General features: G+C 35.4%; 2 protein-coding genes across 2 annotated transcripts; one reads left to right on the top strand and one right to left on the bottom strand.

Annotated features, from left to right (window-relative positions):
- The first annotated feature begins 3,699 nt into the window (after positions 1-3,699).
- LOC104906206 (60S ribosomal protein L34) lies at positions 3,700-7,176 on the top strand. The gene is made up of 4 exons (XM_010694933.4): positions 3,700-3,955; positions 4,064-4,143; positions 6,603-6,712; positions 6,958-7,176. The coding sequence occupies exons 1-4, from the start codon at positions 3,877-3,879 to the stop codon at positions 7,049-7,051; spliced, it is 363 nt and encodes a 120-aa protein (XP_010693235.1). The 5' UTR covers positions 3,700-3,876; the 3' UTR covers positions 7,052-7,176.
- Positions 7,177-11,835: 4,659 nt separating this feature from the next.
- On the bottom strand, positions 11,836-14,990 carry LOC104906205 (putative NAC domain-containing protein 94). The gene is made up of 3 exons (XM_010694932.4): positions 14,338-14,990; positions 13,586-13,887; positions 11,836-12,763 (listed from the first exon to the last, which is right to left on the bottom strand). Exons 1-3 carry the CDS (start codon positions 14,519-14,521, stop codon positions 12,086-12,088), a joined length of 1,164 nt encoding a protein of 387 aa, XP_010693234.1. The 5' UTR covers positions 14,522-14,990; the 3' UTR covers positions 11,836-12,085.
- Between the last annotated feature and the right edge of the window lie 249 nt (positions 14,991-15,239).

Below are 15,239 nucleotides of genomic sequence, written 5' to 3'. Positions count from 1 at the left end.
TTTGTGATTCATTCACTAAATCAACGTTTAAGTGAAAGAACTAAGCAAAGATTTGATAATGGCCAAAACTGACCGGAAGAAGCAATAAGCACACAGCTTAATGTTTTGAGTGTAACTCTCTCAATTTTGATTCAAATGACTTAATTCCAAAAAGAGTACAAAGCTAACATATTTTTTTACATTGTGTCCAAAAATCAGCTGATTTGGACCACAATAGCTACGCCAACTAAGCTAATAAAATACATGAAACAAATATTACAACCATTCCAGCACACCTCCTACAAACTAGCTTAGCCACCCTATTGGAAGTTACAAAACAGAAAAACTACCAATGGAATATTAAAGTAAACATATTAAACTATAACGCCTCAAAAACTTGAGCCATTTGCAGTAGTAATGATTGTTGCCCAAAAGCTTCAAAGAGAAGGGAAGCTGGACGGTGGAGAGCTGGGCAGCAGCATACCTTGCCTTGAAGTCTTCTATGCTCATTGGATATGGCTCTTCTTGCCCATGTGAACTTCACATGGCTTAGTACACTTCCATAAGGCTTCAATTCAGCTGGAGGTGGCAACCAAAAGCAGCAAAAACAACTCCTAAAGCTTGCTTAAAGAACCGGATTACATGAGCTAAACTAGCTTAGCTCTTAAAGCATGATTAACTTAACTTAAGCATGTAATTAGGCTACTAATCACTTACTAAACTTGATTACCAATACATAATGATGATTAAGATGTCATTAGTATTAGTTAATCTTGCTTAAGTAGAGATTAACATATGATTAACCTAATTAAGGTGCTTAAGTAAGGTTTAGAACAAACCGAGCTAGTTAGGCTTAGAAATTGAACCTCCTTCACCATGTTCTCCTTATGATCATGTAGAAGAAGACCTTGGTTGCTTAAGCTAGATGCTCCTGCATCATGTTGGGTATGAAAAACTTAGACCTATGCCCTTACAAATCGGGGTCCAACATAGTCTGGGTCATATCTTGGAGCAACTACCATCTCTAGCGAGCTCTCTAAAACCTCTCACTTAGGGCATGTTCTCTTCAGCATAAAACGGCTGAACTGAACTGAATTGAACTGAACTGAAAATAAGTTGGGAAGAATAAGCCCTTACACAACCATTGCAATATATATTATTCTAAAGCAACATTAAATGTAATAGCAGGAAGTCGTTGCAATAGGTCCAAAGATTCGTTTCATTAGGCCTATTACAACTCCAACAACTGCAATGATACACTCCCTTTGAAATGGACCTAATGCAACATATTTTGGCCCTATTGCAACAAAATTGGAATGTTGCCTTTGCCTTTCTATATAGTAGTGAATATGTGATTAAAAAAACTTGTTTTTCTTCCTATCTCATAAACTAATACCAAATTTAAAAACTTTCCCCAATTCTGTGACATTAGGTTAAGGAAAACCATATTCGAAGTTGATCCAACCACTTCTAGGATAATTTAAAATTCTACAATTGCTTCAAAAGGTAATATTCAGTTAGTTTGAAAAATCAAGCCTTAAAGTAGGATTTTTTCAATGTTATCTAGTATAAACACTAGATCAACTACAAGAGGGGGGCGGGGGTGTGAATTGTAGTTGGGGAGATTTTCAATCTTTTTGCGGATAAACTAAATTTGAGAGCTGATAAAGAGAAGTAGCAATAAGGAAGAACACACGAAGATCCTTTTAACAAGGTTCTCTTCCTCAATTCTTTAGGAAGAAACCTTGCTCTTTTATTTATAATAGTTCTTTCAACTAATTATAAATCAATCATCACTTAGTTCCTCTAGGAACCAATTCCCAGTCACCTTGTTTCCCCTGAACATGTGACTTTCCTCACTTGACTTCACTAGAAGTCTTCTCTTCTATCTTCTCTTTCTCTTTCTCTTTTATCTCTCTTGAATACAAGATTTTTATTCTGACAACCCACACTCGAAAAATATTACAATAATTGCTTGAAGAGTAATAACCGAAAATAAACTTTCACATAAAATATTATAATGAACCTGGAAAGTGTTAAGTTTGAATTTGATTTTCTTAAGCTATAAATAAGGAAATCTGGTGCTCTACATTTTGCTCCACTAGGTTGTTATGGGCGCTATAATGCAGCCCACAACCAACCACTTCTGTAGCCGTTACTCTACAGATTCAGCACGAAGTCCACGTTCATCCAGCCTCCATTTTCGCTCAACCGAAGTTGCTGTTAGTGAGTGCTAGGAAGGTGGCAGTTGGTTATGTCTCATAGAATCTAGGAGCTAGCTGACCAACCCCTTGTTTCCTGATTTGTAGCTAGGTAGTTGTTTGTAGTTGCATGTTCATTTTACTCATTCAAATACCTGTGCATATACCACTAACTAACTCCACTAACATTATGGAAATTAATTTTGTTAAATTTAATATTCCACAACATTAGAATTAATCAAAACCAATATAATTATGTAAATATTCGAATAAACAAACAATTAGTTTAAATAACTTAATTTTGGTTAAACTCATAACCAATTCTCCATAAGTCATAAATAAGCTAATTGTTTCAAAATAAAATAAAACTAATATATACTAAGTCATAAAATTAACCTAAGTAAACATAAAACTAACTTAGATAGTAATTAACTAGAATAAAAATACATTATTTGTCATCATCAAAATAGTGACTACAACATTCAATTTTTATTTTTCTTTTTACATTTCTTTAATTCCTTAATTATTTTTTCATAATGGATTTACTTTTTCTCCTTTGCTATCTCATAACAAATCAATCATTATAGTAGATTAAGAAGATAACCTATTCTCTATAAGTGAATAGTGATAGCTTTGTTTGGATAGCAATATAGGAGAAAAGTGAAGGGGAGGGATAAACAGGAAAGGGGAGGGAAAAGAAAGGGAGGGGAAAGATAAAACGCCATTTTCCATCCAGACCTCTCCAATTTAGGAGGGATGATGCTTATTAAAGAGGGAACAACAAATTAATCAATCCTTTTCTATCCTCTTCCTTTTCCCAATCCCTTATATAAACAAGGGTGTCCCTCGGCCTTCGTTTCCTTCCCTTTCTTCCATTTCCTTCTGAAAGTTTTAATATTTAAATATTAATTGATGATAAATATACTCACTTAATAGACTAAGGGAGTATTCGACAATGGTAGCCGCGGTGATAGCTTTTAGATGTGAGAGTAGCTGTTAGCTCTGCTAGTAGCTGTTAGTGTTTGGTGTATAGCTTTTAGCTGTTAGCTGCCAAAGTAGCGGAATTCTAGGTTGATGTTCGGTAAAAAAAAGTTGTTAAAGTAACTGTTTACAAATAACTAGTCAAAAACTCAATTTAACTTTAATATAAAGTTTATACATCACTAAACACTACTCGAAAAGCTATAAATTATAGTTTTTGACACACTAATTCTACCACTAAAAGCTACTCATACCACTAATTAACAAATACTCCTATTCTTCTTAATTAGTGTTTTGACTCAGTCAAAACACTAAAAGTTACCTCAAAAACTAAAAATTACCTCAAGAACTTGCGTCCAACACGTCCTAAAACTCTAAACATGTACTCCTATTAATAAGATCATGAGGATGATAACCGTGTCAGAGGCAAAAACTAGTTTAGACTTCAAAACCTTAAGCAAAAGCCCATTACAAGGCTTTGAAGGCCAAAATACATAATTATGACATTCACTACCAACAAAGTAAGACCACTTGAAATACTCCGCAAGTCCAAATCTGTAATCCATTGGAATAACTGATAACTGTTTCAAGCCGTTAGATCTAGGGTTTCAACATCAATTTCCGCCCCCTTTATCATCCTTCATTTCACCTTCCATTACTCCTTTTGCTTGATTTTCAAGAGAGAGAAAGTTATTCGACGACAAAACAACTGAAAATGGTGCAACGTCTCACTTACAGAAAACGGCACAGTTATGCCACCAAGTCTAACCAACATAGGATCGTCAAAACTCCTGGTATCGTTTTCATAAACTTTGTCAAACAAAATTTTGATTTTCATATAAAATGCAGTAAATTGAAGTTGGTTGATGATTGATTTTGTTATTATGGTTGGGAAATTTTAGGGGGGAAATTGGTGTATCAAACTACCAAGAAGAGAGCTAGCGGTCCTAAATGCCCTGTTACAGGAAAGAGAATTCAAGGGGTATGATTTTTTCTTTGTTTTTATAAGCTAAATTTGATTCTTTATGTTTAGTGTATAATTAATTGTTGTAATTTTATTGATGAAGTTTTGATATTGTATGTAATTTGGGGAATTTGGGTACCTAAAGATGTTGATGTATGATGGACTGATTGGATGGTAGTGTGAATGGGTTTTTTGAATGGTAAATGAATTGATTAGATGAAATTAGCAAGGTTACTTGCAGAATTGCATGTACTTGGGGCGTCTGAGAAGATGTTTCGATTATTTATTTGAGAATTTCCATTGTGATTATGGAAATTGTCTGTCCTCATTTCTGTTGTTTGTATTATGAGCTTGATAATTTTAGTTGTTCTGTTTGGTTATGTCTATGAGTAATTGAAGTGTTCAAATTATTTGATTGAGTTTGTTATTGCAAATGAGGCATATGAATGATTTGTGATTGACAATTTAACATCGATTAGTTGATGCTGAAGGGCCAGGAAGAGCTATAAAAAAATAGTTTTCTTAAATTTGAGGTAAATTGGTGAGTATGAGTACGGGGGAATAGCTTGAAAAAGTGTAGGATGGAGAGATGCCAGTGTTGGTGCTTCAAGCAGTTTCTCTGGAGCAGCTATTGACTGACGCTGAGCAATGTAGGAGTGTATTTCTTGACTCTTATAGACTATAAAAACCTAAATTTGCATCTTTCTAGACACTAATTTTAAAATTTGAGCAAACGCCAGAATAACGTATATTGCATTGATAGCTTCATGGTCTGTTGAAACTCTTGTATGTTATTATTGTTTTCCTTTGCTGATATTCTCTTTATTATTGATCCCTCTTTGTCAGCCCCTAAGTAACACAATGTAATTGAACCTTCTTCATCTCAAGGCTAGATCCCATTTTGCCACTATTTTGACTTCACCTCTTCATCTATGTTATCTCCTCCTCTGTCCTTTCTCTCAGAATAATAGCAGCAATAAAAGAGACAATAACATCAAAAGCAACATAATAACAACTTCGTTATGGAACACTTCACGCCACAGGTGGGGTCTGGGGAGGTCCAATTCTGTGCTAGTTGCCTAAATTTTAACACACCTGCAGATGTGCTATTTGCGTTTTCTATTTTATGAAAAGGCGCAAGTCGAATACTTTAGGCAATTTTGTAAAACTTAGGTGTTTTTACTTTTTAGTCTTATAAGTTACTCGTATTTCTAGAAGTAGTTGTCACTTGTCATATTACTGCTACCTCTCATATATTTTAATTATGAAAATGACACAAGTTTATCCCAAACACTCAATATAAGTGGGCACATTTTGGAATTTCCAATATTAAACTATTACTTTTTTAGGCAGTGTGAATACTTTTTCTTAACGTACCAAAGTAATTTATGTGACTTTAATGTAAGGACAAAGGGAGTTTATTGATTTCTTGAGGTCTCTCTGAATAACCACTATATATAGTCTATGAGTCTATCACTAGAAGCAAGGTTGCCTTTGCGAGATTGATGTTAGGTGGTGGTGGTGGTTATGGTGGTAGACTGGTAGTATATAACTTTTGTGTTTGTGTACCTTTGGCCAAAATCTACTCTAGTTTAGTATTTCTCAATACTTCCTCTGTTTCTCAGTGCATGTAACATTGTGAAATGGCCACGAGTTAAGGAAATAAGATTAAGTTTTCTCTGCTACCGATGTGATTGGTCTTTCGCCATGTAAAAAGATACCAATAAAATAAAGTCTACAAGTATTATGAAACATCTCAAAAAGGTGAATGTCGCTTGTATGTATTGTGAAACAGAGGTATAGTTTTTCTTTTCTACCTCTGTGAAAACGGTGCACATATCAATGTATTCTTCTGAGTGTAATCTGGTTGAAAACTTGTGACTTTGTCAAAAATTTGTGAGCACTTGCCACTTGTCCAAGATTATGCACCTAATACTTTGACAAAAGGCAAATACTTGGTTGCTAATTACATAGTTGATTCTTCATAGAGTTTTTAGTCAGGGGTAAAGGGACTGAACTATTTCACTTTTTGAATATGACTTGACTTTCATGGTGATTGAAATGTGTAAAAGAGATGTTTCTGGAATGTGGGTAGAATTTTTGAAGATAATGGTAGTTGCCGAGCTGGTATTTTGTTCTGCTAGTTTTAATGGAAGTTGTTAACAATGGCAAATATGAGCTACATGCTTGTTATAATTTATTGTCCTAGTTTCTTGCTTGTCACAAAGGAAGTTGGTACTGAGTACTCTATGGAGGGTTTGGTCTTTACTCAAATTGCTTGTAGAAAAGTTGTAATTGTTTTCATATGAGCTCTTCACTTACCTGGCCTTCAGCTGTTTATTTACACATTCTTGCTCACTGTCCTTGTGCTTTAAAAGTTATTCCATCATGTTATAATTTGTAAGCTGTTTATATGGATTTATTGAGATTTCTACTGTTTAGGTTTGTTCTGACTCTTACTTGGTGCTGCTTCACAGATACCACACCTGAGACCCACTGAATACAAGAGGTCTAGATTGCCTAGAAACCGTAGGACTGTCAACCGACCTTACGGTGGTGTGTTGTCTGGATCTGCTGTTCGAGAGAGGTATGTAAGCCTTTTTTTTTTTTTCGGAGTGGCTAAGCAGCAAATAGTTTGTTAGCAAACAAGAGAGGAAATGGGGTGGGGGCTGTGTAAGTGGATACGTTACTCCCCTCCCTCTTTACTGTTTGGCAACAAATGGTGTGCTATATAGTCTTTTTCAATTTCATTTGGAGAATTTTTTTTTACTCTTTTTCCCCCTAGCAGTTAAAGATAGTAAGAAAAGCTTGTTTTGTCTGACTTTCTTGTAGGATAATCCGTGCCTTCTTGGTGGAGGAGCAGAAGATTGTGAAAAAGGTATTGAAGATCCAGAAGACGAAGGAAAAGCAAGCTGGCAAAAGCTAGAATGGACAGACTTCAAGTAGGCTGTCTCTGGATTAGCGACTTCTGGCTTTTCTAGGTGCAATTTTGTTTAATGATGACGATGATGACAATATCTATGACTGAAGAAAATTGTTTGGTTTTGTCTACTCCTAGTTTGCTACATCATCTTTTATTCTCCTTAGATTTTTGATTAGCTGTCCATAAAACCTTTGGTAAATCATTTCAGTGACTAATGGGGGCTATCTTTTGGGTAAGCAGCAATCTTTGAGTCTAAACCGTTGTACTTGATTGTTAAAAGCTCATAGACCTATTTTTAGAGGGAGATGGAAGAGGAGAAAGTATTTGCAACTCATAGTGAGATGCCATTTGTGGTACCAAAGCTAAGTCGAAGTGGTATCAAAATAGAGTACTTTGGTACCAACTCTATTTTGGTATCAAATTTTAGTTTGGTACCAAGGTTACATTTTGGTATCAAATAACTCTAGTTTGGTACCACTTTGACTTAACTTTGGTTCCAAATTTTTGTGAGACGCCGTTTGGGCATCTCACTATGAGACGCTTATAACACCGCATGGAAGAGGGGTCGGAACAAGTACGTGGTGAGTAGGGAAGACTCAGAGTTGAACTTGCGGTTTATTTCAAATGTAGTACATTTGAAAGAGTGACCTGCGAGTTGTATTGTTGAGGGCAAAATTTTTGATGTTAAATCCAGCTTTGTTATGAGGATATGGGAAATTTTCTACACGTAAGCCAGCACTTTCCTTCCATGAATCTTTGAAAATTGTTGAGGGCAGACAGGTTCGTAGGTACCAAGCATTGTGCAACATTCCTATACATTATCTGTGGTGCCAACGCCGAGCATCGTACATTCCGGGGTAAAACCCCCTCCTACGCTATTACTTTTCTCACGCTGTGTTATGCACTGATATAAAAGAGGAATTGCTTGATGTTTACGGGCCAAGATGAGTATAATTTGGCATACAGTTTCATAGAAATTGCTTGATGTTTGCGGGCCAAGATGAGTAATCATTGTGCATTTTTGAACCTCTCCCTTATACTCTGAAATATTGCGACAACATCACCAAACCATAGTAGGCACCTTAATGACTGTGCAACATTTCACCATCTAGTAGGCTGCTCCGTAATAACTTTGCAACATTTCACTATTGCCATACCTGTATATTTTCGTGCCTCTTGGCGAGGTAAAAGTGCTTTCTCACGAATTTAAAAAAGAAGCAAAAAGAAAGAAATAAAATATGCTAGGGAGAAATATGTATGTTAAAATTCTACTCTGTTCTTTTATGCCTATATCAATGAGCATGACTAGATCATACTAGGCAGTTCTCATCTTTGATTTTCAATATGAACAAGTCTGAACTCAAGACAAATGGCTTTGGAGAGAGCAAAGAGTTGGTTCACTGTCATCTTGAAATTTGATTGTGCAATGTCGAACCTTTCACCTCCTTGAATTTGGCCACGCTTGAGAAGCCTTATTCTGATATCTGACTGGTGGCAGTTGCAGAGTCAGAAACTAAGTACAGAGCACTCATAAGAGAGTTGGGTCTATTTACAGTTGATGAAAATTTCCAGTAATTAAAGGTAGTTTTTTTTTAGGAGGATAATAAAAAGAGTGATTACTACAACTGAAAATTTTTAAGGGTGTTGAAGGTAAAGTGAAGATTGTGTAAAATATAAGTTGTTAATTCATTTTTGTGGAGTTTTTTTTACAACGAGAAATCATACATTAATTAAAAGTGCAAGTACAGTCTAATGTTAATACAACCAGGTCTAAACCAAACATACAAACCTAAATGAGCTTGATGAGCATGTACATTCCATCTAAAACTAAAATAAGTAAAATGGATAAAAAATCGCTTGGTAAGGGGGGCGTCGCTTGTGATGGTGGAGTCAAACCTCGGATGGCTGATGGAAGTGGTAGAAGAAGCGAATGCCGTTCATGATCCGGACAACTAACAACTGACGGCGAGTGTCGCTTCTCGCCGCATGAGCACTCCCAACAATCTGCTGTCGCTTGGGATTCTAGGCTCATGATTTTTTGAAGAGTCACTTTTCATTGTGACTCATTACTCTCGCTTGAGAGTATTTTAGGTTTCTCCATGAGATATGAGAAACACATATGAGTGGCGTGCGAAAAACCCCCATATGCAACTGGGGTGCCGCCTTCAGATTTGAAGTTGTCAAGGCAAGGACCATTAAGGTCAACGCCAAACTAGAAAGAGAGCCAAATAAGTTGAACTCTCGAACATACCTCCGGTTTGCAAAATCGGAAAATGTACGTCCCAATCATGAAAAACTATCATCGCCTCGTCCATGCTCACGAACTTCTCGAGTCACCGCATCCGGTATCACATATTCCCAACAATCGACATATTCTACTACTTATTACAACCTTGAACCACCCATCCTGACCCAACTGACAAACACTTGTCGATGGCTACAACCAACCACGGACAACATCTTTAGCAACTTGAAAACAACAAACTCCTTTTATTCGGAGATTAAACACACATTTTAGGAAAAAAAAAAACTAACATAACTAATTGGAGATTCCAACAACCAGGGGGGACAGGGAGCGAAAGGGAGAGCCCGACACTAACAGGGGGAAGGGGAAAGGGTAGCTCAGTATAAAAATCGGGGAAGGGGAAGCCCAAAACAACCAGAACACGAAATAGGGGACTCCGCCTACCAGACGCGAGGACAGGGACCATGGTTGCCGAAACTAACATACATCGACGGGGAGGGTGGGAGACTGACCAACGCACAACCAGATAAACAGAAGCAATAGGGAGGTGGAGACACAGGGGAACCGAGAAAGGGAATGGAAAACGGGGGACGGAGATGTACAAAAAACAAATTGACTGCAGGGGAGGGGGTGGGGGTAACGCGACGATAGGGGAGGGGACTCGACGACAAGGGAGGGGGAGGGTGTGGGGTAACACGACGATAGGGGAGGGGACTCGACGGCAGGGGAGGGGGAGGGTGTGGGGGTAATGCGATGGCGAGGGAGGGGACTCGACGACACGAGAGCGGGAAGGTGTGGGGTGACATGACAATGAGGGAGGGGAAACGACGGCAGGAGAGGGAGAGAGAGAAGAAAGGACACGACGAAAGGAAAGCAAAAGGATGCGGTAGAGGGCCCGACACAGGCTCGCCGGCAACCTGCGACCACCAACGAGTTTGGTGGGCGGCGGGAGGGATGAAGTGATTAATCAATTTTTAGAATAATTGACTATATAAAAAGTTAATATAGTATGATATGGTATAATCACTTTTTATATAGTCAATTTTTTTTTTATATTTTTTATGATTGTATGATATAATCAATTTTCTAATATAGTCAATTTTCTAACATAGTCAATTTTCATATGATATAGTCGAATTTTCTTTTAAATATAATCACTTTTTATGCATGTGACAAACTCAATTCGAATATATAATGAATTATTGTAAAATTGGTCCACCAAAACGTTTTAAGTGTATCTTCACTTGAGAGGATTTAACACCTTCAGTAAATCATTCAAGTAAATAGTATCTTGAGTCTTGACCAAGCCATGTGACCCTTTTTATGATATTTCATTTAGTGTTTTCTTTTTTCTTTCCAAATTATTATTGATCAACATTACCATATGCTTTAACCTAGCTGTATCAGCTAGATTAGGTAAATTAGTTTAGGTGTTGCTTCCTTGTTTGTTCTTGTCGCCAAAAAAAAAAAAAAAAAAAAAACATTACCATATGCTTTCTAACAGATTTTAAAATTAAAGAGAATGTACACAAAAAGAAGAACACTAATGCTATTTTCCTCACTAATTCATTTCAATTCACAAGTCATACAACAAGGAAATACATACATATTTCCAGTTAATTTCATGTTATCAAACAATCTCATTAATCATAACCAACAATAATTCCCTATCACGATTCTAGGTTCCAATAAAACAATTCATAACATAACATGATACTAACGAATCTAATTGAACTAGTACGCGTATGTACCTTGTAACAGAGAATCTTCGTTGACTACTTAAAACGTTCCGCTTATGAAATTGGGACCTAATCGAATAATAAAAGTATATCAGTGATACGTCCTTGATATTATTAAAATATAAATTAGCTAATCCAACTATGTAAAATATGATGTTTTGAATATTAAAAATAAACGTTCTTGTCGTTTAAACTTTCTTTTCATAAATTTTATTGAAAACAAGATATCTAGGACTTAATAATATGCTTGTAAATTGATTTTTGTTAACTTATATTGTACTTGGTTTATAATAACAAAACTTACACAAATATACATGAGTGTAATAAAATCAGAATTGAGAATTAAAAACATTGTAAGAACTAATAGTATAATCAAGAATCTTATTTCCTTTAACTTTTACTATACTTTGTTTACAAACCAACTTCTTATATAGTCAATTTTTTCTATGATTGTATGATTTAATTAATTCTGTAATCTAGTCAATTTTTATATGATATAGTCGGGTTTTGTTTTAGATATAATCAATTTTTGTGCATGTGACAAAGTCAATCTGAATGTATAATAAATTATTGTAAACCTGGTCCACCGACAAGTTTTAAATGTCTTCATTTGAGAGGAGTTGACACCTTTAGTAAATCATTCAAGTAAATAGTATCTTGAGTCTTAACCAAGCCATGTGACCCTTTTTATGATGTTTCATTTAGTGTTTTTTTTTTTTTTCTTTCCAAGTTATTATTGATCAACATTACCATATGCTGTCTAACAGATTTTCAAAATTGAAGAGAATGTACACAAAAAGAAGAACACTAATGCTATTTTCCTCTATGAGCATATCTTACTCCCAAGACGTCTCAATGGTTGAGAGTCTCAAAGAAAATTGGAGATAAGAAAGTTGGAACTTCTGCATAAAAAATTAACATCAAAATTACCTTAAAGTAATAATTAAAGGATTAGCTGCACTCTACGTCCTACATTCTCCTACAGCTGATCTAACTTAAGCACCTAGAATTAAACTAACTAGATCTCCTACAATTAGAATCCTCTCTGACGATCTACCTATAACATTTGTTCGAGGAATAACTCGTGGACAACTCGCTAGGACAAGGAGCCGAGTCCCATGACAAAGTACCCGAGTTTGAGATTGAAGGCGGTAAATTGAAAGGAAATCCAAGTGATCTGATGCTATTCCATTGTTGATTATGGCTCTTCCTGAAGCTTAACTGATCTTCTGCTTCAATATTTGGCGATAAACTCATAGGAAAACCATTAAACAGCTGCTGTGACCCACCAAACTCGATAGTATCTGTGATTTTAGCAACATCTGAGGTGAAAACAGGGGAAAGATTCAGAAGCATGGCAGATACTTCTGCTGTTGGAAAGATCAAGTTATTTGGGAAGTCTGTGAAGGAAGTTGGGATAACAGATAGTTTAGAGACCGTCGGATTAGCAATGTGTTTGTACTGATCAAGGGTGGAGAAACAATTTGCGGGCGAAGAAGTTGTATTATGTTGTTGTAAGTCAGTGTTGTTGCATAATTGTACAGCTTCTGTTGTGCATGATATATTATTTTCCGGACTAAATTGTGAAGTAATGATATTTGAACCTTGATTAAACATGTCAGTAGTTGTAGTAGTAGTTGTTTCTGGTAGTTGGGATACCCAAGAGTGTGAAAGAGCTCTTTGTGCCATGGTGTTTGTTTTCTTGAATATTCTACAAATTGCCCATGAATCCTGCAGATCAGAACACCAAATGTTACAGATTATAGGATTTGACTGAATCTAGTCTTTATAAGGTGTTGTAAAGGTTTAAAAAGTGTTATTCTTTACAAATATTACACTACTATTTAGTAGTGTAAGTGTATAACCCAACCAATCATGTAAAATAATCTTCTCATGTAGAAAGATATTCTCCTTGTTCACTTTTGTTTTTCATATCTACTTTGTAGTATGATGATTTTATTTTTTTTTATCTATATGAGCTACAAAGACGGTATAAAGTACAAAGAAGGAGAGGGGGGATTCGAATCTGTGACCCATCTTTCACAGCACCTCAATTTTGACCACTAGGCCAAGACATCCTTGGTTGTAGTATGAGGAATTTGTATACAACTATACATTGTTTTTTGTTATTGAAGGGTGTATACTTTTCGTTTTTAGTTTCTTTCTTTTCATTAAAAAAGAAATAGAGAAGAAAATGTGACATAACTTTCTTTAAAATAAAAATATATATTTCCATATGCAGGTAACAATTTTTCATTATTAGAAAGATTATTATCCACTCTCATTAAAGAACATACAAAGTTTAATAGGAAAATTATTTTTTAAAGAAATTCTTTCCTTTGCACTAAAGGGACACACTCTAAAAGTCTCAACAAAAGAAAGGAATACTTATTGACAATCTTCTGCTTTTTAATTCTCTTAAGAGTTATTTTTTTTCCAAAAGAACAGGCTTATTTTCTGTCAATAAAACAGAGTTGAAGCTAAACTTAACAAATGTTTGATTTGATGCAAGGGAACACAGTAAAAAAAAAGGGAAAAGACAAAGAAGCTTACATTTGCAGGGTAACTTTTATCATAAAACTTCTTAGGCGGGGATGCATCAGCAAGAGAAGGTAAACGAAATTCATGCATCATCCAATCAGTCTTGATCCCTTTAGCAGCTCTACCTCTGTAAAACACAAGAGACTTCTTCAAACCTATACACTTTGCTCCATCAGAAGAATATATCGGCCTATCAGTTCCGGTCGCCTTCCAGAAACCGGCACACGTTACTCTATTAGGCCTCGTGCTGTTTCTGTATTTCCTATCTCTTGGACAGTAGAAGTACCACTCTTTCTCCCCAGTTGATGCCAACTCTGGTATTTGGTAAGATCCAACATACATATATGGTTATTGGTTAGTACCAAAAAAATGAAAACTGGAATAGTAATGGAGCCCTTCTTTTCTTTTTCAATCAGTAAATTGCTAAGAGACATATATTAGAGTTACGCAGAAATCAGTAAAAATAAGGTGAAGTGAACACGGCCTATGCCAATTTCAATCAGTAAATTGCTAGGAGACATATACTAGAGTTTAGCATAAATAAGTAAAAATAAAGTGAAGTAAATACCGCCTTACAAGAAAATACAACATTTATTTTGTTATTCAGGCTACGCTTTTATTCTTTTCAGCAAAGATAAGATAAGTTTACGAAAAATAAGTTTAGTTAAGCAAAATGATAAGTTTATGTTGAGCAAAAACTAAGCTTAGTTGAGCAAATATAAGTCGAGTTTAGCGAAAACAAGTTGACGAGAAGAGAGCCTTACTAGGAAGATCCCATGGGTCGTATTTGTAGATATCAACTTGCTTAATAAGCTCAATAGGTAAAGATTGTTGAAGAATCTTCCTTTTGAGGTAAAACCCAACAAGTTCTTCATCAGTTGGATGAAATCTAAATCCTGGTAATATAACATCTTCAACTTTATCAACCTCATTATTTTTCTCCTCCATTTTTCACTTCTATAAGAACTTAGTGTATATATAAAAAAAAGGAGGAAAGAAACTACAACTTCTCTTTTCTTACTTTTTGCTACCAAAGCAAAGACATAAAAGGGGTTTTAACTAGAAATAGCATCCTTTTGAAGAGTTTAAGTAAAGCCATAAGTAGAAAATAGAAAAGACAACACAAAGTTTTTAAAAACTCTTAGAATTGCTCAACTTTGTGAAAGATTAGTGTGTCGTAGTACATAATTTTCACACCATTCAAAAAACCATTGATATGGGTTGATAGAAGGTGGCTCTGAATGCGAAGCTTTGGCCGCTCTTTGTGGTTAATTGTCACTGAAAATTGTGTTATGTGTTGATTACGACAACGCACGAGGAGGAGAGTTTCGTTACACTCAACTCAAGTAAAATGGAGTTTAAATAGACTCTGCAGGAAATAAAGCACTATTACTTCATTTTGATGCTTTTGTAAGCTGTTTAGATTTTTAGTATGAAGGGTAGAGCTGGCAAAACTGACCTGTACTCGTTTACCTAACTCGACCAAATCAAAATATTGATTTAAGTTATACTGATTTTGTTTACATTTTTCTTATAATAGGATGATAGATGATAATCCAAATCAACTTTCCGAAAAATTAATAACACATATCCGACAAAATTAATATTTCTTAGCTTATTAATCATTGCAAAATACATTATTATACAACTTATCTTCCTGTGGTTT

Source organism: Beta vulgaris, chromosome 2, assembly GCF_026745355.1.
Source record: "Beta vulgaris subsp. vulgaris cultivar EL10 chromosome 2, EL10.2, whole genome shotgun sequence".
Lineage (NCBI taxonomy): Eukaryota > Viridiplantae > Streptophyta > Magnoliopsida > Caryophyllales > Amaranthaceae > Beta > Beta vulgaris.
Note: the sequence above shows the minus strand (reverse complement) of the source record. Positions and strands in the feature narration are given on the sequence as shown.